At 40.6% G+C, this 27,042-nt stretch overlaps 1 protein-coding gene and 1 long non-coding RNA gene across 2 annotated transcripts in view; one reads left to right on the forward strand and one right to left on the reverse strand.

The window, feature by feature from the left end:
- The window catches only part of LOC136053533 (uncharacterized), a 229,227-nt gene that overhangs the window by 36,715 nt on the left and 165,470 nt on the right, over positions 1 to 27,042 (forward strand). The gene's annotated exons all lie outside the window — the stretch shown is intronic.
- Positions 11,335 to 27,042, reverse strand: part of SHB (SH2 domain containing adaptor protein B) — a 70,041-nt gene continuing 54,333 nt past the window's right edge. The window contains exon 6 of the mRNA XM_065744268.1: positions 11,335 to 14,344. Within this exon, the coding sequence (XP_065600340.1) occupies positions 14,161 to 14,344 (184 nt within the window). The 3' untranslated portion in view covers positions 11,335 to 14,160. The remainder of the gene's footprint in view (positions 14,345 to 27,042) is intronic.

Raw genomic sequence — 27,042 nt, forward strand, 5'->3', positions numbered from 1 at the left:
AACAACTGACACAACTTCTTCATTGGCAACAGGGAAGAATTGCAGATGTGTTGTCTTGGAGGTGTGAGAACGAAGCACATAGGTAACGAGAAAATAACTTCTGGTGGAGAGATGAAATGTTCTGACAGAATGGAAGCAAGAACAGAAAAGAAAAGGGAAGGAATAAAACCTGGCCTTCAATAAAAATAAAATAAACAAAAATCAAAAGATAGTGGGAACAGCAACACCATGAAACTCTAAGAGGAAATGCAATCATAATCTCTTACAGTTTCATAAACTTGTTTATCAAACATAGGTAGAACAAGACCTAATTCTGGATATTAAAAGCTGGAAAAAATGAACGAGAACTGTTATTCAATGAGGTGACCAAGCAAGAATCATAACTTCAGATAAAAATTTTGTTGTGCTGGAAGTCACTGGGAACTGCTTCTTTGATGACAATGAAATCAATTATTCCTTGGAGTCTCAGTCAGAATGATATCTCTTTGAGAACTTGAATGTTGTAAGGGTGTTGTCCACTTGCTCAAGCAATTCAAATTAAAAAAAAAAAAAAAAAAAAGGAAAGAGAGGACAGGAGGGACCCAGAAAATGAAGATTTGAAAGAACAGAGAGCAGAAAAGCAAGATCTGCGATTATGAGGGTAATGCAGGTTTGAATGGCCTACAAGCAAATCTGTTCCAATTGCATTAGGATTAAAAATATATTAAGAATGTTCACAAGTTGCTGAATTGAACCAATGCTTCAGTGATACCTGTCATAAAAAGGAAAAATACATAGTGATCATTCAGCTTGCAATTAGTTCCAGGCCTTGTCCATCAGCTATTAGGAGGTACCCTGAGCTTGTATGTAGACATATAGTTCTCCCTTACTTATAGTATTCCTCTGATGTTTCAGTGTTGATCCCTAGCTCCTACAATACTCTACTTCCAAATTAAAAAGTGTGCTTCCACACTTTTTCACCCATACTTGTACATGTCCTCTGTGATCATTCATCACCAGTTCTCAAGATTTAATTTTACGAAAAATAGTTAATAGTCATCTTCTGTTCAGCTGCTGCAGTTCATAAGATCTTCATGGATTCAGAGCACACTCCTCTTCAGATTCTCAGTTTACATAGTGAAATTCAGGAGGACTTTTCCAGCTGTGGGGGTCGGCTTCTTCTCCCAGCTAACAGTGGTAGAATGAGAGGGAATGGCCTCAAGTTACACCAGGGGAGGTACAGGTTGGATTGGATATTGTGAGAAGCAGCTTGTCAAAAAGAGTGGTAGAGTCACTGTCTCTGGAGGTGTTCCAGAATCGTTTGGATGTGGCACTGATATCTGTTTCTTTTTTTTTTTTTTTTTTAATTTTTATTCTTTTGCAGCAAATCTCCCTAATCTTCCGACAGTTAATGGGCATATGAACAGCAGAGACCTGAAACAGTGTGCTCAGGTTGTTCCCTACAGGTGGCTCAGACTTCACATCAGCACCTGAGTGTCACTGTGAAAAATGCCACACTGTGAATTACTGCCCAAACTGCTGTAAATATCTGCAGAGCATTGAAAGCCTAATCGTCTATAGCTTTCAGGCTCTTCCTCCAGCACCATGTCAGTTCAGGCATAGATTTTAGTATATGAGTGGAAATTACTAGGGTAAAACTTAGCTAGAATTCACTCGTCATGACACTGAAAACAAGCTGCAGGTGAATCTCTTGTCATTGAAAGAAGACATATTGCAAAGTTACTGATATTTTGTATCAGATCTTAGGAGCTTTCTTTTTCCTTAGCTAGACTGTTTGCACCTAAATTGTGAATATCTTCACCTCCCACAGGTAGCAGCACAGCGCTGTACCTGCATGTCCTCCTCACTGTGAGATACTTGAAGTAGATTGCTTTGACAAAGTTACTACGTAACTTGAAGAAGTGAGGCTGCAAGAAGTGATACACCCTCTCATCTTGGAGGCAGCTTCTCTGGATCTTCCCCTTGCAAAAGTCTTGTTCTTATACCCTCCATAAAATAGGAACTGTGCTTTATAGTTTCCAGGAGTCATCACCATTGATCCAATGAAAAAATCAGAATGAGAGCTTCTGAATCATGATACAGACAAGTCAAATAACAAGTACTCTCATCTTCACCATCAGGAAAGATGTGTATGGCCTGTCTCATGGAAGGACATGCAAAGAGACACAACATTTTCCTTTCAGAGCTTCCTGGCAGAGAAGAATGCATTATTTAAACTGATTAAGAGACAACATTCATCTCTACCTGTGTCCGGAGATGCTGTGGGTGCCACATCCCTGGAGCTGCTCAAGGCCAGGTTGGATGGGGCTCTGGTCGGCCTGAGCTGGTGGGCAGCAGCACTGCCCACAGCAGCAGGTTGTAACTAGATGCTTTTTAATGTCCCTTCCAACCCAAATAATTCTGTGATTCTATGGTATGATAAATTTGGAACCACTTCAGCATGAACAAAGATTACATATTTAAGCACACTGCTTGTGTGTTCCTCAAGAGGTCCTTAGATCTTTAGAAACTCAGTTTGTTTCAAAGCTGCAAAAAAGTTTCATTCAAACTTAACATCTGCAGTCATCACAGAATCAAAAGTACTCAGGACATTCATAGATATGTTAAAATTCCTCAAGCCTATGGTATTTCTGAATGTACTTGTAATAGCTCAGATGATGTTCCAAAACTTAAAGAATATAGTTTTTGTGTTTTGTATTTTCCAGGAGTATAATGTAATGTATAAAAAAATTACATGAAACAATTGAGCCTTTTGATTTAAACTCAAAATAGGTCGCTTGATTCTCTTCCTCTTCAAAACAAAAAAACTTGTCTTTCACAGTGACCAAAACAAAACAAACAAAACAAACAGCAACAACAACAACATCCCTCCTGCAGGAAAGTAGGAAAGAGAAAGAACCATGGAACTACAGAGTGGTTGAGATTGGATGAGACCTCTTACTGGTCATCTGGTCCAACCTATGAACCTATGTGATAAAGCAGAACCTGTAACATAAGCCACTTGGACTCCCCTTGAGGTACTTGGAAAGGTTCTCAGAGGTCCCTGAGCTACAGCAGAAAAGCGTTCAGCAGCTGACTAACCAGTAAGGCACTGGAAGGTCCCATGAGTGAATAACAAAGCATCTGGAGAACTAAGACAACAGAAAGCCAGGCTGAAGCCATCTGGCTCATACTCAGAAGCCCGAGAGTGCTAGAGAGACATTTGGAGGCCCCTGGGCCTTCACGAAAAGAAAAAAATGTACCTTCAACATCTAGAATGTCACAGTGAGAGGATCATGTTGACTCCTACCTTTGCACAGAACAGCCCCATATGTTCACGTGGCATGCAGCTTGGAGCTTTCCTGCATATACCAGAAAGGCATTGCAGGGCAATGCAGGGCCTTCTGTTGCACATGTGGGTCTTTCCTGCTTCTGCCAATGCACACAGATGTTCAGTATGAATATTATTTTGGAACCCCACTGACCTCACAGCATCATTTTGAGCACCCACTGGTCCCAGAGTTCCTGGATTACTCCAAGCTCTCTTTTGTGTAACTGTCTGCCACTCAGTGTGACAGAGATAGGCAGGGTTTTTTTTAGGCATCCTTGATGGAACCAGTTCTGGCCATTGAGTTGTGGTTATAATTAGAGCTTTATGATCACATAAGCATTGTAGCAATCAACATAGCTCAGTATTATCTAGAATCTTTAGAAGTCACCATAGCTTATTGTTACACTGAATTTTTATTCATTCATACAACTTCTTCATTTAGAAGTTTTAGTCACTTTGCATTTTGAATCTGCTGCAGATCAGTCAGCTTTCAATACTTGGCACACAGTGCAGTAGTCATAATCTAGACTTAGAACTTACCTGAAAGAGCACGAGTCACTCATTCCTTGGGAAAAGCACACATCAGTGGAGTTGTCCCTGGTCACCAGGGTATCACAGTTTGCCATTCAGCAGCAGTTCCACTGAGTCCCACAGAGAATTGCAGCAGCTTGATGTCATAGGCAAAGTCCCATGCACTGTACACTTCCCCTTCCACAGCAACCTGGTGAACGAGGTTTTCAAAATGACAGTGGGTAAACCTTATCACACTGTTGACTGGAAGTGTTCTTGCTCTGTGATAGGTGTCACCACATCCTGATGACAATATTAATGGGCAAATGCTCTGTTCACAATGCCGAGAACAAGCAGAATGGAGAGGAATGATACATGATCAGCCTGTTTTTTGTTTTTTTATCACAGCCTACAGATTAGTTATGGGGTCATAAAGACTTACTGGTGACAGTGGTCTGTATGTTGGTCAAAGCTGTTTACTTGAGAGGAGAACAGTGTATAAAATACTGATTTGAGTAGTTGATATACAAAAAGATTTGAAACGATAAAAACAAAAAATACAATAACAAAACCAAAAGCCAAAAGTATTTCCAGCAGCTATAACAACAGCACATGTATGCCCCCTAGTTATGCTAAAAGATAACCTGGAATCCAACAATTCTGAATGGCTAATCATGAAAATCAGTTAATATTAGATGGTGAATATTTTAAAGCATTTTATATAACATCAAAGAAGCGGAAAAATTTACAGTAGCTATTTTGAGTCTCCTAATACCCAAATCTAAAAACAATGCAAGTATAAATTGGTTGAATCTTACCATGGGACTGATTATTTTTCACTTTTTGCTTACGGAATAATGTCTGTTTAAAAAGATAGAAGGGTAACAGACTCCAGGAGTCTCCAAGAGTCTGATAAGAATAAATTCCTTGTCCAGGAATTGGACAAATCAACCAGATCTGAAGCATTCTAGATCTAGTGCTCATCACTGCAGAGAACATTAAAGAGGTTAAAATCAGGGGCAGTCTGGGCTACAGCCACAATCTGCTGGCTTTGTTTGTGATCTTAAGGATCATGGGCCTGTCAAAGAAGGGAATCAGGACCCTGAACTTGAGGAGAATGGAATTCCAGCTATTTAAGAAATTGTTGGATGAGACCCCTTGGGAAACTGTCCTTAGGGACTAAGAAACTAACAGAGCTGGCAGCACTTTAAGGATGCTCTCCATTTCCCAGAATAAGACATCTCACAGAGAAGGCAGGAAGCCAGCATGGCTGGGCAAGGACTGCTGGTCAGACCAAGGGACAGAAAGATAAAATACAAGCTGTGGAAGCAGGGATGGGTAGCCTCAAGGAATATAGGAATGCTGTTTGGATGTGTAAGGATGGGATCAGGAAAATCAAGGTGAAGATGGAACTGAACTTGGTAACAGATGTGAGAAGTGATAAGAAAGAATTCTAAAGGTACACTGGTCAGAAGAGACAGGCCAAGCAGATTATATCTCCTCTGGTAAATGAGAGGGGAGAACTGGCTTCCACAGACATGGAGAAGGCTGAAGGAGTACTCTATGAGTTCTTTGCTTCAGCCATTACTGACAGTCATGAATCCCATGCCTCTCATGTCCCTGAATCTCTAGGTAGAGGTTCAGGGATCAAAATTCTTCCCACTGTACGTAAAGAACAATATCAAGACTGCCTCACAAGACTGAATGTGTACAAGCCTATGGGGCCAGACGATGTGCATCATGGGGTTCTGAAGAAACTGGCTGATGACACTGCCAAGCCACTCTCCACCATGTTTGAAAAGTCATGGCTGTCAGACAAAGTACCCAGTGACTGAAAAAAGGGAAACATCTTTTCTTTTTTTTTTTTTTTTTTTACAAAAGGGAGAAAGGAAGACCTAGGGAATGATAGGCTCAAGTCTTCACCTGGGAAGATCATGGAGCAGATTATCATGGAAGATATAATGTGGTACGTGCAAGACAAGGTGATCCAAGACAGTCATCATGGCTTCACCAAGGGCAAATTGTGCCTGACCAATCTCGTGGCCTATGATGTAGAGATATTATCTACCTGGATTTACGCAAGGCCTTGGGCATGGTCCCACACGAAGCCCTTATCGCTGAATTGGAGAGATAGGTGGAGTATTCCATGTTTAAAGTACTGGTTGGATGGTTGCAGTCGGAGTACTGACTATCCTCAGGTAGAGGCCAGTGATTAGTGGTTTCCACAAAGGGTACATCCTGGGACCAGTGCTATGACCAATTCTACAATAAAACTTCTGGACTGAAATGCATAGGGAGCAAGATGTGCTAGAGTACAGCTGAAGGGTGTAGTTTCTTCCAGTACAAGCATATCTTAACTCCTCTTTTCCCTACCACCACTTGCAATTTCCAAGCCACTGGGTGGCTCCATACGTCACCAGAATCAGTATAAACACTGCTGGCTCCAGCTTCAAAAAATTGGGTAACAGCCAGTATTTCAGCCCATTATTTTTGCTTTTCCATCAGCAGAAATATCTACAGATCAATTGAACAAAACAATTCTTATTGGACAGACACTTGCATCTGTAAACTGTACTTCTAAAGTATCATCAGTGTTGAAAGGGAAGCATCTTGAACAGGAATAGAAGACGGCATGTCTCTTTCATGCTCTTGAGACAGTCACATCCCAATGAGAGTCCCTCTTGAACAATAATTTTCGCGAAGAATAGTGCAATGATGTATTTTAAGCACACACTGCTTAATGGTAGACTTTTGGGCTACCCCTAGGGGTAGCTCTTGGCCTTCTATATTGACTTTAAAAATAGGCAGAGGGATAGGCAGAGTATGATTAGTAGTGAGATTTACCATCTCCCTGAGATTGGTATAAAGCACCCTAAACACCTTTCTATATAGGGGATGTGTTTATTTTGGGAACCTTGGCAGCTATGTGACCCAAATTAGATGAGATAGTGGTGCTAAGATTGTGTTCTTGTCATAAAACCTGTTATCTCACTGCGAGGTGTAGACAGAATAGGATAGTAGAACGATGGAATTATGATTTATTTACATTAATTCTTTTAAAGGTGAAGCATGGTTTTGTCCATGCTCAGATTCATTTTTTTTAATTTGTATACAGTATATTTAGTTTTCTCAATATCAACTGATATTTCATTAGGGCAGTAAATGCGTCATTCTGAAGAGCTGAGTACAGGGCATCGTTCTACCTTAATCATGAATGTTTTGGTCTGGTATCTATGAAGAAATCAGCTGCTAATTTATTGTTCACTAAGACTCAGAAGATGGAAATAGATCCCCCTGGAGAATGCTCTGGGGAAACTTCTTGCAGTCTTCCAGTATTTAAAGGGAGCTTATAAGCAGGAGGGGACCAACTTTTTACAGGGGCAGACAGTGACTGGACAAGGGGGAATGGCTTTGAACTCAAAAAAGGGAGTTAAGACGTTAGGAGGATATTCTGTGCTCAGAGGTTGGTGAAGCCCTGGCACAGCTGCCCAGAGAAGCTGTGGTGCCACATCCCTGGAGGCACTCAAGGCCAGGCTGGATGGGGCCCTGGGCAGCCTGAGCTGGTGGGCCGGAGCCCTGCCCATCACAGGGAGTTGGAACTAGATGATTATTAACGTTCCCTCCAACCTAAAGCACTTCTATGATTCTACTGTGATTTGTTCTACTTGTCTCACTCCTTTTCATTTTGATTAAGCAATCCCTTAGCAATATAATTTTGTTTAAATTAGCCCACTGGCTTTTGTTGAGCTTTTGTTCAACCTCTGATTAGGATTGAGTAGATTAAGTAAAACCACCCATTCCCTATGAATGGGAAGGTCAGGACTTAGTTCTCATGTGACTGTCTTCAATGGTCTTACAGAGCTCTTGGGAGCTGGCATACTTGCATAAAACTACTGGCATAGCTGCATAAAAACAAGTTTTGCCGTCTCTGTGGCTTCTTACCACACAACTCTCAAACAGGAATGCAGCAGGAACATCCAATGGAATAGGTTTATCACCTTGGGCTTGATACTGATGAAATGGTAAAATCAAGCCGTTGGCTTGATACTTGATACTATCCCAACCATTGTAATACAGAGCTGTGCAAACTTTTACAGGAGGTACATGTCATGTTGCAACAGTTTTGCACGGTGTTTCCTTCCCTTTTCTGTAATTTATGGCACTTTTTTAATATACAGGTATATTATTTTTTTTTCATATATGCCATCAGGTTTTATTTAATTTGTCTACGCACAATTTTACACCTTTTGTTGCTAATTCTCCTTGCAAAGTTCTGTTCTCTTCCTCTAACCTTTCAGCCCATTACTTCTCTATTTTCCAAACTGCAACCAATGAACAGCAAACTCCTTCCTTCTTTGTCCTTTTACACACATCCTTCCACATGGCTTCATGATCACACCTTAGTGCTCTTAGCCATTCCATATCAGATTCAGGATCTTGCCATCCATTTTCCATAGAACTTTCACAGTGTGTCCCATTTATCAGAGGAACTTGCCATCACTATGACCCAAGGATCTCATTCACTGTGCCAAATTCCATCAACTGCTGTTATGGGGACAGGTTAAGTTCTTGAAGAGAGCCTTAGTAAAATGAGGACTGGTCACAGAGTTCTGGTTATAAGTAGAGCTTTATTAACACACACAATTTTGGGGGCATCCTGTTGGTACTGGAAGGTCTCTAGTATCCCAGCTACATGAAATACAGAGGTGACTGAGGAACTAAGTGTTCCTGTGTGCAGGTGGTTTGCAGGTGACTTCTCAGTGATATTCTTGTCCTAGTCATGCAAATAGCTATTGCAGATGTTAAGCAGTAAGGAAAGGCAAGAGAAAGTGATCTGCGAGCTGAGTGATAGCAAGATAAGATGCAAGAAGCCAATACGTTGAGTCACCAACCAGGATCCGTCTCAGCAGTTCCTAAGACAATTTTCTTTCCCTGTGTGAGAAATCATATGGGAAAAAATTCAGGTGTGTTCCATGTTGGAACTACAGCTTGTGGATAAGCTTGTGAGGGTCTTTTCCATTTCTCACTAGGGGTTTTTTGAGATCTATTTGAGGCCTCTCCCAGGTCTCTTGTGACTGATTCTGGGCAATACCTGTATCAGACTGGATAGAGAATGCTTGATACCTGATCAGTGCATCCAAACTCTCTCAGCACCTAACGCTTGGCTCTTGCTTCACTGAACTCTCAAGTCTGTCCTTTTTAAAGGTCCTTCACACCTTTACCATGGCACATTTCCAGTTTTCACAGAACAGTCACTCTGAAAATACTCCCTTTCTACACCCAGACTATCATACTGAGTTTGCAGTACTTGGGAACACTATCAGTGGGCTCCCATGATAGCTTCCAGTGTTTCCACTGAGGAAACTGAACAGCAATGCAGGTGGGAGGGCTCAATCCATACACAGCTTGTGATGATGCATATTAACAAATGAGAAGCAGCAGCAACGTTCCTCTCCGTGTAGGCCTGGTACTCAGACCCTTGACCTTTCACCTTCTCAACACAAGAAGCCTGGCTCCCTCAGCTTGTCCTCTCACATGTGCTCTGAACCCGAGACTATTTTTGTGGACCTGCTACAAATTTGCTTCAGCTTATTGAGACCTCTTCTTGTAGCTGAGGGCACCCCAAAAAGACAGTATCCAGATGCAGCCTCACCAGTGCTCTGCACTTCCACTTGTCGGTGATGCTTTCACTACACTGCATTGACTGTAGCAGGCTCTCATGCCTGCAAAGGCAGACTGCTGACCTCTGTTCAGCTCCTTGTTCACTCCTCTCCCACTGGTCATCCTCCAAGTTGTCCTCTTGCAAGAGATCATTCCATCCAAACATGGAACTGACTTTTCTGAACTTCAGGAGGTTCACGCTGGCCCATTCCCCATGCCCATCAAATTCCCTCTGAATTTCCCTCCAGTTTATCAACAACTACAATCCCCTCAAAAACATGGATAGAACAAAGAAAAAATGTTTTAAACTAAAAGAGAGAAGCTTTAGGGGAAAGTTTTTTGCTTACAGAGTGGTGAGGTACTGGAATACATTGCCCAGAGAGGTTGTGGATGTCCCAACCCTGGAGGTGGTTAAGGCTAGGTTGGATGGGGCCCTAGACAGACTGATCAGTACGTGATCTAGTGGTTGTCAACCCTATCTGTGGCAGGGGTATTGGAATTCGAAGATCTTTCAGGTCCCTTCCAACCCCAAACTAATTCATGACTCTATGACCAGAAGAAAGAACTTGTCCAGGACTCCTGAGAGACAGACCTAAGAGAGTCATTTGATTTACCTTGAATAAACTTCTGATCTACAGGCCCTGTGCACATTGACTTCTAGCTGACAGGTTAGCAGCCCCTTTCTGCTGGTAAAATGATGACAGGGAGGTGCCCATCCCTCAATCAGTATCAATCTCCCAAAGCTGCTCTGCAAAGCTGCAATTAAGCTAATGTGCTTATATCTTGGAACTGCTAGCAGTAATAAGTGAAACAAAGACAGTGAAAGAAAGAAATGAACTAACTACAGGATCCAACAGCTAGTCTGCTGTGACATCCTTCTCACAAGGGACTCAGCTCAGAATAATGAAGAAGAAGCCACCTGTAGTATTTTGTGTGTAAACATTGCACATAATTACAAGAGAAAGACCACATCAAAACACAGGAGGCACTCTACTGCTCAGCCTCTTCTTCCCTTGCTCAGAAAGGTCTGTGTCATTTCTGTTGCACAGCTCAGAAATGCCCCAACTCAAGGACAGCATGAATAACAGGCAGTAGCAGCAGAGGATTAAGGCAGGTTCTTCCCTGCCATCCAGCTACTGAGGAAGAGTTACCCCAGAGCGTAATCAGAAAGGTGAACTTGGATTCACACCTTAGTGGTGTAAAAGGTGGCATTTGCTGATGTTGCCATACAGTGTTTGTGTTGACAACCTGCAGAATGACAGCAACAGAAAGGGCAAACCCCGAATCTCATTGCAATACAGAGAAACAGTATGTAAATGTGTCATTCTCCAACTGTTTTTCCTCAGAGCATGGATTCAGGCCAAGTTCCTTGAGAAGCTCCAAGTGTGTGTTTTGTATCCATGGATAAGAATCCACTGTGAAGGCTGAACTTAGACGAACTGTAATAATTTTTCCAGTTATGGAAGGAAATGTGAAGTGCAATCCTGGACAATAAAACTCCCATTCCCATTACACATTACAGCTCAGTAGCTTTCACCATGCTGAAATACTCACCAAAATAAAGGCCTAATGAGCACCTCTTTAAAAGACTGCAAAAAATGATTCAGCAGTGTATACAAGAAGCAATAACTGGATTCCTTGAGCATCCCCACCAATTAGACAGCAATCTCATTCATACATGCCAACTGTGCTGCTTTTGCTGCACCCTTGCAAAGGTGCATACTATCCAGAGATTTACTCAAGACAGAACCAAGGCATCTGATTTTCCAGACTCCCAGAACAGACTATAGCCCACCAATTATATTCAGTACACAGTTAAGACACACAAACACAAGATGTTTCGAAAAGCCACTTCAGCTGTTCTGTTCAAGACAATCTGAGTACACATGGACAATTACAGGAAGAAATTGGAGATGTTTAGAATTTTTTTTTAAATAAACTTTTAATGTGCTATATAGGCACGATCACTATGAGATCTTCCACCTATATGCAATACTACACACTGCAACACACTGCATTTTCAATGTACATTAAAAAGGTCTGGAAGAATATTCCTTCACTGGAAAAAATATCATACAATCACTTAAATAAACAGGGACAACATTACAGTGCAAACAAAATCCTGGTTTTATTTATTCTGCAATTACTATTTTCTTTCTAAAAGTTTTTTTTTCTCAAAAATAATTAAAAAAACCTACCCACTGACAACCAACATTTTCTGAGATGATTTCCTTTTGCTGAAGCATGGTCTGATCCTTGAAGCTATAATAAACTGTATACATATCAGTATGTTGCATATTGACCTGATTTGTGTTAGGCTTGGGATCCCAACCCCAAACCTGCAGACGGCAATAAAGTGGCACTGCTGGCTTCAACTGACTTTTGATCAGCCTGTGTCAAGGAAAGATCAGTACAACAGTCCTCTCTGTGAACCAAAGAAAGTGTGGGTAAGAAAGGGTCAGGTGTTGGCTTACAATTATTTTGTTTTCTGCTGCTAATCACTGTTAGAGAGTATAGGGGCTTGTTTTACCATAACAAAAGAAAAACAGTCATAGGACGGCAATAATGGCAGATTCTGAAAAAAAATCACACTTCACCATAAGAAAAAGGCAATAATACATCCCCTTCTCCCAGGCTGCATGAGGGCACTGTCAGAGTAACACAGGCAAAAAAATAAAAATAAAAATATAGACAGCAGCAGATGCAATCTGATTCCTCATCTGTGAGAGATCTGCCTTCATGTAGTCCTGCACCAGCAACAACATGATAATGTTAAAGTGCTTTTATGCTCCTGCCAATTGGGTGATTTTATGAGGAGAATGAAGACATTAGGGAAATGCAAAGTGCACACAGGTGAGAACAAAAAAAACCAGAGCAGCTGTTCCTTGGAGAGGAATGTTGTCTCTTTGTAAATGTCATTGTACAACCCTTCCCTCAGAAAAGGAGTTAAGAACCTCTGCCTTTGAATTCCATCTGAGACAGGGACAGCTTGACCCACTACTGTTAATACACAGAATGACACTGGGCTCCTCATGTACATGTGGTCCACTCCTGCTCAGACTGTGTTGGATTTCATAAACAGAACAAGGCAGGCTTAAAAGACAGGCAGCAGAACATTCACCACTGATGACACTGTATGTGACTTCCTTCAGGTTCTTATCAGATTAGACAATACAGTGAAGCACAACTTTTACAGGCAGTGATTATTTCATTACATTTTTCAGATTTGCACTTCTATACATACATAAAAGAGAAGAAAGGAAAGAAAAGCTGAATTAAATAACACACAATTTCACAGTCCTGTGGCAGTCTGTAAAATACCTAAACTGCATGAAACCAGTTTGCTACTAAAACAGCTGACAGGTTAATGCACAACACTCTAGATATAGGTGGGTGATGGCACAAAGTGAGGACTACCAGGCTATTGAATCCCCAGTTCCAATTTCTGCACAATTATAGCATTTCACTTATCGCATTCAGTGAGCACACAGAGCATGTACCAAATATCGTTCAAGTGGATGGGCACTGAGTTGGCAGGACTGAGGTAGAGAGCAGCTTCTGCAGTGCTTTTTTCCTGGCAGTGTACGAAATACAGCAAAGGGACTTCTGCTCACGGGGAAAATGGAACACTGGCCAGAAGGCATGTGTTGAGGGACCACATTTTAAGAATATCTTGTACACTGGAAAACTGTATTTCTGCTCTACTACATACCACTGTTCTCATTCACACAGCTGTGAAAGCCAGCTTGTGTAACAGCAGTGTAACACACACTTCTAAGCGTGCTACCTCAGTGTGACAACTGTTTGTTCCAGATTAAATAAGCAAGTGAAGATTTTGCCTACAAAAGCCTTATAAAAGCCTTTGACCACCCTCATGCATAAATACTAACCCACATATTAAAATGACTCATTCTCAACTACTTAAAACATCAGGGTGCAACTTCCCCAAACAACATTAACCACCTGCATCTAGGAATGAAACTTGCAAATGAAGACAGTAACCCTTATAGATTTATTATTGTACCAAAAAAAAAAAAAAGGATAAAAATATATAATAGACTACTTTTTAATTATATCCCCTTATTAATAAATAATTGACCATGACATACGTGCTCTCGCAAAACTACTCATTAAGATCACTGTGCCTAATAGGGTTTCCATATTTGACTACCCCAAGAAACAATGGGGTTTAAACTCTGGGCATTAAGAAAACAAAACGCACCAAGCTAAGTGACTGCACTGAGCTGCAAGGATTTGCCTGCTGTCTCATGGTCAGTTTACTTCTTCACATGGGAAAGCTTATAAGGATAGCAAGAGAATAAATGTTGCTGGTGCTCTACTGTTGAGGAGAACTTGATGATTCAGTTTAAACCACAGAGAAAGAACATTTTGGTGGGAAGTATCTGCATTCACAGAGAAGCTCTGAGAAGGCTATCTGTTCTCTTTGAACTAAGGTAAGATTTCTTTCTCTTACACAGAAGCACAGTTTTAGGGGCATGCTGCAGCATAAAATTACCATACACAAAGTCCCATACACAATTCTGTAGATTGCCCACATCCCCCACTCTAAAGGCAGTTGCTCTGCGTTACAGACTCGAGTGCTGGACTCCGACAATGGATTTAGTGCAACCCAGCTTACCTCTCACCTCCCATCCACAGGAAGGGGTGAGATTAGGATATTAGAGGGTCCGCACAGCCACGGGGTAGAGCAGTGACAAGTGTTCAGCTCCTTTGATAGGAAGCTTTTTTGTGGTGTAGTAATGGATGACTTCAGGAACACTGTCGAAGGGAGGACTATTCTGACCCAGGATGTATTTTTCTTTGGCTTTTGTCAGTTTCATGTGCATAAAACCTTGACTGCTCCTGCAAGAAAAGCAAAGTGTTAGTTCATGATTTTGTATGGGGAGAAGGACAACATCACAACAGACTCAATTCACAATGCAGAGGAATGTGGGAGAACAAGACATTTTGTAAGCAACAGGCCCAAACTACTCCAACACATAGTGACTATCAGCTGCAAACCTCCAGAAGCAATCCAGCACAAAGGCAACTCAAGGATGTTTTGTCCTGGAGCTGACCCAGAGGGATGCAAGAGGACAGTTTCTTTCCCCTTCCCTCCCAATCTGCTGTGAGCATTTACTTTTCATGAAACCACCCATCATTTCTGGACAAAAGGTGCAGGCTATGAGCCTCACTCAGATGCGACAGATCTCATCCTGGGGAGACCTCTGTGCAGGGCACACGTCTACTACGCTAGACCAATTGCCAGGAATGTGGCCTTGTACAGGCAGACCTGCTGCCCTCAGCTGGTGGAAAATGCTCAGAACAGCCCTTCACTGAGATTAATGGCTTAAATTTCATCTGCATTGTGCTCAGCTCTGGCTGCTAGCCTGCAGCCTTTCTGCAGGCACAAGTCAGTACATGACTTCGTTGACGATTTTTTTTTTTTTTTTTTTACATTCTTAAAGCAAACTAACCAAATGCTTGTGCTTAAACATTACAGTAATTAACTATCAATGCACTGGGCAAAATTCTACCACCACAGGCAGTTCTACAAGGAGTCTGCAAAGACACATGACCTGAATTGACTTGAGCAGCGTTCTGGTGAAACGGTCAGAGCTTCCGACCATTTGCTTACAAACAAGGGAAGATTTGTGCTGCTGGCTTTCCCCTCCACTGCAAAGCAGCTGAGGTATGGCATGAACTAATAGTTCCGTTATCATGTTATTTCATCACAGCTCCATGATGCTGCACCAGAAGCTCCTGTGTTCTCATCCAAAGAAAAATTTTCTTGTCAATTTCTCTTTTTTTGATAAGACGTTTGCAGAGCAAACAGCAATCACAGAGAACTCCCCAGCACTAATGCATCTCATTAGTGTATGCACTGTTTAAAAGGAAACAAGGAATTCAAGCCAACGCTAGATATCATTCATTACTATAACAAAAAGCAATTTTTGATCAAAAGGGCTATGAAATACTGCTAATGAAATTGGCCCTAGTAACAAAACCTCCACTCCTAAAAAGCAAGATATTTAATAATACATTATGTAATTTTGCAGCTGCTGGTACACACTGCCTGCAGCTAATATGCACCTCTACAGCTCTTACTTTTTCTAGTAATTGCTCAATGAATTTTTCATGACAGATACAAGCCACACTCACCCTAAATCAATTCTTTTCATAGTAGGATGACTGAGAAACCTTTCATACAAAAGCGATACGACTGGAGGTAGAGGAACCACTTTCATCCTACAGAAAGAGCAGTCCCCTTAATGTAAGCTACATGCAATTCATATTTATAGGATCAGAAATCTGTCACTGTTCTCTGAGCCTTCTACCCTAACTCATCAGTATGCCAACACACACCCTCCCTTTTCAATCAGATTGCACTATAATTTTTGAGATACGTAGACCTGCAATTGTTAAAAATCAGTAATGAAGCAAAATGACTTGTGGGGGTTAGAAGGATTAAGTTGATGATCGAAGGACCTTTCCCTGCAGTCACTGGATCATCACTTATATCACCACTTCATTGTCACAGCCCTCTTTGACAATGGCATCACTTAGCCATTGAAAGATAAATTCCATGAGGCTAACACCCAGGGATTTTATTTGCCCAAGGCTCTTCTATTAAAACCAATTGCTATAGAGGATCTTTGTGGAACTTCCCAGATGATTCAACTTTCAGCTGGTCACATGGAGATGAAAATCTGTGTTCACTGTTATCTTCGGTTATTTTTATTCTTAGCCATCTCCTCTAATTATTCAGTAAGCTCTCTGACAGGTCTCACTAAACACTAGTTTTCTTTTAAAGATATTTTTTAGAAAACTGGTAGGAAACCTAACATTCTGACTGCTGAAAAGTTGGATTTGCCACCTGCGTACTGGTTCCCCCTCCTCCCTCTGTTGAAGAGAAGACACAACAAGTTTTTGGTGTTTAGATGCTGGAGTTCTCCCTCAGCAGGTTTTCCCTTAATAGGTTTGAAATGGGAGTAGATTCTATTGTAGTTTCTTGTGAAATAAATAGCTCCCACCCCCAAAAAAGAAACAAAAAATCAAAATAAGAAATCCTTCTCACATCCATTCTATTTCCTCCCTGGTATTTCTACACTTTTGAGTACTACCAAGAGTAGGACATTTTTTACTAAGACCCCACCTGAATGGAAAACCCCCAGAAGTAGATTTCTGAGGTTCTTCTCTATGGGCAACATGGAGCAGAGGTGGCAACTAGCAGCCACATGAAACAGATCTCAAAGCTTTGCAATGTCAAGGAGGTATGCTCACAAAAGAGAAAGGACTAAGAGAAAAGATCAGCATTCAAACAATGAACTGATTTTGCTGATTGCTCGTGTTTGTATGCAACTGTCATCAGCACATTGCTAATGATGGAGTGAGCTGCTTTTTTTGGATGTCCAGAACTCTTTTAAGCTGAGCATTATTCCAAGATTACCGGCAGATGAAAGCAAAGATTACTAGAAGCTGAATTTTGTGCTTTCAGTACCTTCCTCCCTCCCTTCTTGCCACCTTTTAAGTTTAAAGTTACACTTTGAATCTGTTATCTGCTTTCCTTGTTCCAAGTAAACCGAGACATCACTAGCTGCAGCCAGAAATACTGAGACAGACATTTCCAATCTTCTAGAATGAAGAAGGAATTCACTTGGAAGGAAGTGGTGAGACAGGTGGATTCAAAGATCTCTGTAGATTCTTTCCAGCTGAGCCACTCAATTCCGTGTTCGGTTAGCATGCTGGAACCATGTCCTTGAATTAAGCTCTTCAAAGTGCCAAGGATTTCAAACCAGTTACACTGCTATTAGAGATCCTGTACTGTAAACCTTTCCCCATTTGTTCGTAAAGTCTGCCTTACAGGCTCCCCTCTTCTGACATGCCTCAACTTAAAGAAAATTAGGGTCCATTAGCAACTGGCATGGACAGAATATGTCTACACTTGTTTTACAACACTGCTTCTGCTAGACCAGTGACTAAAATTACAGGAATATTGTTCAGAAAGAATCTTTAAAGCAATACTCCTCCATTATCTTCTCCTCCAAATCCTTTCAATTTATGACTTGATCTTAGTAAGCACAGACATTACTGAAATGTAAGGTACAGGTGAGGGAAAAGCCTACAATTGAAGTGGCTGTAAATCAGTTTCTGCTTAGTTTTCTGCAATGTCATTTGCATCCACCTGAATTTTACAAGCACAAGCAAAACATGCCCTTGATGATGTATTGTCATGTTTTTGGATTCTGGATTACTCAACTGTTTCAGCAACGACAGCTATTAGAACCTTCCTGGTCTTCCAGGCCTGACATCCAAGAAAAAGAACCGAAAAGACAATCCCAAACTGAATATGTGAACATTGATGAAACCCAGTGTCTTAAGTAGATCTGACATAATCACTTTGCAAGAAAAGATGCTGAAATCTTTAAGTCACGTAACAAATGGTTACTCTGTGACTTCCAAATGTTGCTATATGATTTCTCAAAGTTTCTCCTGGGTTTTTGTTCAGCTGAGGGTGATAAAACAAAGACAGTGTCAAGACAGTGACACTACAGAAAATACTAATTCCTACCTTATTTCAACCATTCCCATGAGTTTCGAATGCAGAACTGGAGAACTCCTAGATACTGATCCCTGCACCAAACTGCTTTAGACTCTCAAGGGCAGGTTTTTATAAAGACACAATGCATGATACATGACTAATAATCACACCTTGTTGTTGCAACTCAACCATAAAACCAAGCGACTTTGAATTAGAGCTTTCCCACACAATTTCCTTCAGTTTTCAAAATACAGTGAGGATGGGAAAAGGGATTGTGCAGACAGCTCATCAGATCATGCTTTGTTTGATCTTACGCCTCAACTCTAGCAAAAGAACGTCTCAGAAATATTAATTAGACACTAAACCTAGCATTATTATTTTTCCCAGAAAATGTTAACAACTATGAAACGTTATTTATATTCACAATCAGGAAAATTGGTCAAGCCTTCTGAATGCTGGTTTTGCCATAGAAAGTGCCGTCTTGTCAGAACAGATTTCCTGCATCAAGGAATTCCACTTTGGCAAAGAAAAAAAGCAACAACATTGCAGCACAATCAGAAAAAGCACTCTAGCAATGCTGGAAAGGTGTGTTGTTTCATGCTGCCACTTTGAACAAAACTGACAATGTTTCATGGCAACTTACAGCAACAAAGAAATGAATTCAAGTCTCCTCTGAAACAAACAAAAAACAAACTTGCTTTTCTTTTTTCCCCATATGAGTGATCAATTAAACAAGTCCTTTACTGGAGATGATCAAATTTCTCCCGTCTATTGAAAAAGCTCTGCTTTTTCAAACATAGAACACACAGCATTGGCATTCTGTGTCCAACAGCCACTATCTCTATTGTACAAGTATGTGTCACTTTCTCTACCAGAAGGGCTAGTGTTCCTCAGCAGCACCATGCAAAACAGTACTTTGCAGAAGAGCATTGTTGTGCCCTGGCTCTGTTCTCTATAACCGATGCTAATAGGCTGCTTAGAAAGCAGGAAGGATGTTTAGCCTGTTGGACTTCTGTAGAAGTGACAAAAAACTCGTATGCTAAGAGCCAGCTCCTTGTAATTTCTGTTCAGGCTGACAGCAGAGTGAAAATGAATAAAAGTACTTAAAAATGCACTTTTATTTTATTTAGAGAGCTATGAACATACCCCCTTACCTCTCTAAGCTATAAAGAATGAAAAGAATTCGGACTTTCTTATTTCACAACTACTACTTGTGAAAATGATGCTACATGTTTTAAATTAACAAAAACATATTGAGCCCAGAATTAATACAAAAGAAAAAAAACAGAACCCACCCCAGAGCTTATGTTCTCAGTCTTGGAAAACAGGACCTCCTCTACAGATCAATCCTGCATTTTCATACATGACAGAAAACTCTGCTTTCACTCTCCTCTGTCATTTGAGGAAAACCACAAGTCTATTTTTAAGCTGACAGGATCAGAGTTTTAGTAAACAACATCCTCCATAGGTGACAATTGAATTCAGCTCTTTTATCTCCCAATGTTTCTCTCCCAGGCAACAATTGCACAGAAATCATCCGACAAAAGAGAAAGTAAAGATCATTCCTGTTCTTTCCTACACTATGCACATTCACTTGCTTTTGAAATAATCTAAAACTTAAAAGTAGCCGTATTTCCCAACTGAAAAGTAAGTCAGGAAATGAAGTGCAGGCACAGTGCACAGCACTGCAGAGGGCCTTGGCCAAAGAGGACTCTGACTGAAGGAATTAAAGAACAGCACTAGGAACCACAGAAAACTGCCAAAAAAACAAGCAACTCAAAAATCACTTGAACTGTAGCAGAGCATCTTGGAGGTTCTGATAAAATTTTGTGCAGAGCTGAGAATTGTGTACTTGTTATGGCCACAAAAGTCTCAAAGCCAGCAAATAAACAGTGCTAGAGGAAATTTTGCTCAGTGTTTTGAGATGAATTTAAATTAGAGTACATTTCAGGAGGATCAAAATCACATGTTGTCGTCTTCAGGACATCAAGCTGGGAATCTTTATTACAGTGAATAAACACAGACAGAGGTACTGTTAATTTTGAAATTACCCACCAATTCATTCCAGAGAAAATGAGCCTTTACCACCCATCAGGCAAGCATACTTCAACAACTTTTACATCACTGGATTTCCCTTTTCCTACATTCTTTATTAGTAGTATTTGGACAGAAGTTAGCCATCTAAATCTGCCAGCTGTTTTCACGCATTCTAAATAACTATGTGGAAGTCTGTAGAAATGCACAGTAACAAAGGCTCCAGGTAAACCAACCCATACAGGATCTTTCCTCTACCATTTTTAGAGAAAGTAGTTACCTTTCATCTCTGCCAGCACATGCCACTCAGTGTCAAACTTGTAACCTTTACTTCCTAAGGCAAATCAATGCCCAAATACCAGGAAATGTTTTTTTATTTTTTTTTTACCACTGTAACATAGTTAAAAGATGACTGCTAAATGTGTTAACCATTTTAATTAAGAATTATAATAGTTGTTAATTGTTGTAATTTTAATTCTATTCCAGCTAGGGCTTAAAGTACATCTATACACCACCACATGTCTGTTTCCATCCAGTCCAACTCCATGTCCCCAGCAGGACCTGCCTACCAGGTTGCTGAGTGCTTTGTACGTGCAGTTTCAGAACACCTGTGAGGATAAACATCTCCTGTCCTATCCAAGCCCGGTCCCAGGGCTGCATTGTTCTCTCAGGGAAGAAGTTCCAATGACAACTCCTTGCTGCAGCTTGTGACTCGCTGTCCAACAAACAGCCTTATTCTCAGTAACTTCCCTGGTAAGGCATTCCAACTCTCACCACCTCACTTTCTCTAGAGCAGAGTGGCCAGGCTCAGTGCCATGAAGTCACATCCACCAACCTTTCCAGTGGCCCTGCCTCTGGACCTGCTCCATTTTTGACTTTTCTTTTTTTTTTATAGGAGGCGTCACACCAGATACAACCTCACTAGTACAGTGTTCTATAAATGGAGTCCCTCTTTTGTCCTTTTGCTTCTGCTTTAGCTATTACAGCCCAGCAGGTGGCTGAATTTCACTGAGCTAGACTGAAACTTAAGGCAGTATACAAATTGAGATTTTTCTACTGTTAAATTCCACAGAGCATCTACATCTACAAGAGCTTGACGTGCATTGAATTCATGGCTATACACCTGAAACACGAGCATGATAGCTCTCCTCTTTCTTCTATACCTCTCCCTCCACTTATTCCACCACCCTACTTGCTAGTAAAAAGCAGTCCTTAAATGAAGAAGCTTGCAGCTGGGTATTTCATTGGCAGCAGTGACACAGTTATCAGGAGTACAGATTTCAAGTTTTCACTTAGCCTTATGCAATTAAATCTGGGTTTAAGGAATGAGTGAGGGGGTATGAGAGGGCCAAGCATCTACAACCCCAAAGGAACACAGAGAACACAAGTAACAGTGACAAGAGGTGCCCCTCAGTGCTCAGCACTGGGACAAGTGCCATTTAACATCTTCATCACAGCGGGATGGAGTGTACCCTCTGCAAGGTTATGGACACACCTGAGAGGGGATGCCATTCAGAGAGACGCAGGCAGCCCTGCTGAAAAGGACCTGCAGGTACTGATGGATGGCCGCTGGACCTATGCCAGCGATGTGCCCTCACAACCCAGAAAGCCAACTGCATCCCGGGCTGAATCAAGAGCAGCGTGGTCAGCAGGGTAAGGGAGGTGATCCTGCTCCTCTGCTCTTGGCTGGTGAGGCCTCACCTGGAGTACTCCTCCTCCTTTTCTCCTCTACCACTTAAATAGGCTTGGAACTGTAGTGTAGAAACATCTGTTTCAGGTTCTCTAATTTTGTCCACCTGTAGCTGGCAGTCAGCAAACTTCTCAGAATCTTTTTCCATAGGGTGACTTTTTTCACAAAAGTAAACTAAATCTCCATCTTTCTACTTTGTAATGTGACTGATTTTATTACACAAGGACCATTTTGTTATTTGCCCCATAATACGCTAGCGATTTCCACACATCTTGAAGGAAAACACTAGTAGCGCAGTTCCATAAGCTTAATGTTGGAACTTGTTTTTACAGTTAACCTCCATATATATAATGAAACCTGAAAGTAATCCACATTCACAGAAGAGCTTGCTCTCAACACAAATTAGAGGATTTGACAGGAGTTGGCATTAAATAGCCAAGTGCTTCTACACAGAACATGGATGAACTGTGAGTTTACTCGTGCACGTGTGTGCATTTGTATAAATTTTCCCTATGGATGCTACTTCTCCCTCATGGATACTTCAATATATGTACTCCTTCATTTCATGGAGTCACTCCTGTGGGTAAACAGACATCCTGCCTGCCTCTCACCTCTTCCCAACAAAAACTATCGTGTATATTGACTCTCATTTGCTCTAAGGGTCTGTTGGAGACTAACTACCCTTTCATATTCCAGTGGATCATGGACAGTCCAAAGCATATCACCTTGCTTCTGTTCCTGATCTACTATTCTGGGGAGATCACCTCTGAGCTGTCAGTGTCCACACATCATACCCATCAAGAAGAGCTCCAGAAGCCTCTGAAGCGCTGTGCCTGCTGCTGCATTCCACTGCTTTTGTTAACCACAGCTACTTGGGTTTGTCATACTTGTGCTAGTTAAGTCTGTGTTAAGTGAGAAAAACCTCAGCCAGGATCCTGAATGGACCACCCCCAATGGGAGGATGCTGACTATGGGTAGCTAAGTGCTCCTCACAGCAGTAATTCTTTCCTCAAATTTCTTATAGTTACAGCAACACTAAGATGCCACAAGAACAAAATTAATAATTCCTTGTTTTACATATCTAGTCTGGCCTGTGAAAAGGATACTGATGCTCCACACAAGCCTCAGTCAACCTATGACAATACCATGCTACAGTTTGCTACTACTGGAAGAAAAGTCTTTAGTGTTTCTAAAAGAAGATGACAATATTTGCTTTCTAAATGTACTATTTTAGCACTCAATGCCAGTCAGACAGCAATAATTTCAATCAAATTACAACTGAATTATTAGAGAAGTGTTTAGCTGACAATGGCAATAACCTACTGAGTTCTCACTCTGTTTACAGCTTTTATTTAGTGCAGTTTCCTATTCCAGCACTGATATATTTGGAAAAGGATACATTCACATGCTTCTTCACTGCAACCATGACAACACTACACAAATGCTGCTTTTTAAATTTACCAGCAAGATTATTCTCTTATTGGATATCTGTTCTAGTTGAACACAGCGCAGTTACTTAACACCATCGACCGGGCAAACATAAATGTAAACTCTTTTTCTTTCTTTCTCAGGAACAAGGTCATCAAACTTCATGGAATATTCCCAAAATTTTATAAAGTATTTCCAAAGAGTTTGTCTCCAGTGACTTTTCCAAGTAAATTCTGATGCAGGCAATGGCATACTGCAGTAAAGGAAACTCCTCTCTTCGTATGCCAGGGAAAAAATGACATCTCCTCTACAGCCTGAAATAAAAACCTCAGCTATTCCTGCAAAACATAACACTACAGGGCTGGCAATCAGGGCACTTAGTTTTCAAGGTATAGAATATGCTCTGACAAGAAAGAATAAAAAGGAAGGAGTGGAGCATAACATTATCCAGCAAGCATCTTACACAGAAAAATAACTAAATAAATAGAACCTAATAGAACTAACAAATATATAGAACTAACTAAATAAATAGAAAGTATAGTTACTATAACTATACCACAGGCATGACAGTGACATAGTCTTTGGGAAGCAGGAAAACTACACACTTCTGTTCAAAAAGCCTCTGAGAAACAGACATCAAAAACCTAGCAGCCTCTCCCACAAGACAGGATGACTGTAGCAGAATCACCAGACTGTGGGTCATAAGGACACTACCTATATCTTAACACAACCTCCTATAAGTGTGTTCAATTTCCATAGCAGTCAATTTACTGAAATCATGACAGGAAATAGTTAAAACTGCAGTCACCTTCATAGACAGCTCTTTCACATTAGGATACGCTTGAGTTTGTGTCACTGACAGCTTCCTGGTAGGTCATTCCCTGGAAACACCAGCCTTATCCTTTACACAAAACAAGGACATCATGCAGACATACCAGAGGAAGATACAGGAAGTATGCAGAGCATGTTTTTAAGCAGAAGTGGAGTCCAACCAGCACAGAACTACTTACAGAGTGCAGCTTATTTTTTCTACCATGGCACCTACCAACTCTAGAGATACAATTCAAGAACCACATCTTAATGCAATTATTGTAGGTAAACAAAACAATGACATGACCGCAAATTTATAATGAGAGCAAATTGCACATAGCTGGTGAGTGTTATTTTTGTGCTACAGTTTTACTTGTTTCCCTCAGAACTACCATATATCTTCACAGTGTACTGTCAGACTGCAAAACACCCTTACACTTCATCATAAATACGTCATAAAATAAAACAGAAGTTTGACACTGAAACTGTTGTAAACTTCGTTTTACTATGTACATTTAGCAGCAATGTCCAAATCCTGTCCGTACAGGTCTCCCACACAAGACTTCAAACACCACCAAGACTGCTACACAAAAAGAGAGCAAACCCTCTCCTCCCAGTCTTGATGATGCAGTGAGGAGGGCAATGAATTAGTACAACATGAGTCTTGTTCTGTGTACAAGAGGTACATTATAACAAAGTTGGGGCTCACATTACAGAAGACACTGTTATTAGGCACCTAAATACAGTTCCATCCATTATCACACCAGCAGCCAAAATCCTGCAGCTCCTTCATCTCTTTTTTCCTTCTGATGTAAAAGCCAGCCTCATATCCTATTGATGATGATGAAAATCAACTGCCTGCCTGCCAGTAATATCATCCAGCAACTTCAGTTTGCACTGGAATGTTCCAGAGGCTCTTTTCTTCAAAGAGAAGTAATTTTACCTAGTATAAACTAGGTTATATACTTCCCCAGTACAGACTGAGAAGAGGATGGCTGAGTGCCATTATGCCTGTGGTTAATCCTACCAATTATCCCCTGCATCTTCTTCTGAGCACTTCCATACAAACCACACATCTGTCCTGATGAAAATGGGAGGTGAAACAAATCATCTCATAAATCTCACCGAAAACTGGAGCACTGGGAAGAATGCAAAACCATCTGAACACTGGCAGCCCTACTGGAAAACTTCGTAGCCCATCACTTAAGTCAATGACATTGTGTAAGGACAGAGGCTTGAGATTTCTCTTAATGTCCCACAGGGCAAGACACAGGACTCCTTAAGCTGTCACTCCCACTGTGACATCAGGTACACCAGCAGTACATGATGTCACTTCATTTAATACTCAAAGGATTTAGTTCTATCAATTGGAAGGATATCCAGAAAAACAGTATCTGCAGTAATGCCCAGAACTGTGATTGAAATACAGATTAATTACACATTACATTGCTCTGTATTCTGGAAATACAGAGCAATGCAAAAAACAAACAAACAAAATTAAAAAAAAAAAAAAAAAAACAACCCACATACCAGAATGTAAAAGGAGTTGGAGACTAAAGCTCCCCACAGAGATAACAACACATACTGTAAAGGAAACATATAGCTAGAGTCAAATTCAGAGGAAATTCAGGTGAAAAATAGCATAGTTTAGAAATGAGTACATACACTGTATTTTACATTTTAATGAAGGAAGCAGGAGATCCCACAAGACCTGCCAGTGAGTATATATAAGACCTCATGAGAATTAAATGCATGAAGAGATTCCTGGCTCTATTTCAGGATACTCGGTGCAAAATAACCTCATCACATACTGATTAGTTACCTCTGAGCAAAGGAATCAGAGCCCCACATAGCAGCATGTGCTTGGTACTTTGAAAGGCTCATTTCCTATATCTAAACATAGTCATACACCAGCCTGATTGGTTGAAACATCTCCTCACAAAGATTTTAATTAATCTGAAAACTGAGAACGCCACTTTCTGAGCTTAACGAACAAGAATTCTCTTCCATTACCAAAACTCTCAGAAGCTTTAATGTCCACAAGCTGGATTTTTTTTTTTTAAATAATCCTCTTTGGAAAAGAACTCAAAAAGTACAATGAATTACACATGGAGAGTACTGAATGGAGGAGAATTCTATAGCAGTGAGTAGGAATAAGGTGTTTGGAAACACCAGTATCAAATATTAACTTTGTGAGTAGTTTCCAAATGGTAATGGTCAGCAAGATGGAAAGCAAAACAGAAGCAGGTTGCTAGAAGAGGAAGGAGGTTTGCATGATAACTAATACATTGCTAAATGACAAGATTTTTTATTTAACTAGATATTTTGAGAGAAAACAATGGTGGCATTTGCAGGACATCACAAAAGTTCCTAGAAAAAAAAGGAAACTGCTGACTGGTTAATGGATAGCACATGAATTCTAAGTGAAATACCATGGGCTTGAGAGAATGATGTAAGCACTAGAGGTGCTATGGGAGAATAATCATCACCACAGGGAAGTGGCACACAGTTACATCAACAGGTGAGCTTGGTAGTGGTTTTGACAAATGTACAGAAGAAGAGCTGAAACATACTGAAAACTTGTTTTATATTCCAGAAAACACAGGTTGAAGGACGTCAGAAATTCATAAATCAAATGCTGAGGAAACTTAAGCTAAGTGTCACGAGACAAATCTAGTTTAGAAGATTCTGAAATGCAACACACTGAAAGACCATTAGGGATCAGCATTCAGGTGTAAAAATTTTTGAAACACAAAGAAAAATAAAGAACACCAGGAGAAGTAAGGATAACTAAACACTGCAGCAGATTCACAAGAATTTAACTTTTTTTTCCTTAGAGCTTACCTCTTGTTAAATATCAAGTCATTGTTCAAAGGTAAGAATTAAGTGAAACACTATGGCATTCTTCAATAATAAAATTTGTATTTTAAGACATACAGAATATGAAAAGTTAAGCCCTACATATATCTGAAGCATATGCTATCAAGCTGTTGCCTGAAAGTAGCTAGAGAAAAACTGCATCAGAGAATGCACAGATCAGAAGACAAAAGTGACAAA

This window comes from Cyrtonyx montezumae, unplaced genomic scaffold (assembly GCF_038088225.1).
Source record: "Cyrtonyx montezumae isolate F1298 unplaced genomic scaffold, pur_monq_1.0 scaffold_30, whole genome shotgun sequence".
Lineage (NCBI taxonomy): Eukaryota > Metazoa > Chordata > Aves > Galliformes > Odontophoridae > Cyrtonyx > Cyrtonyx montezumae.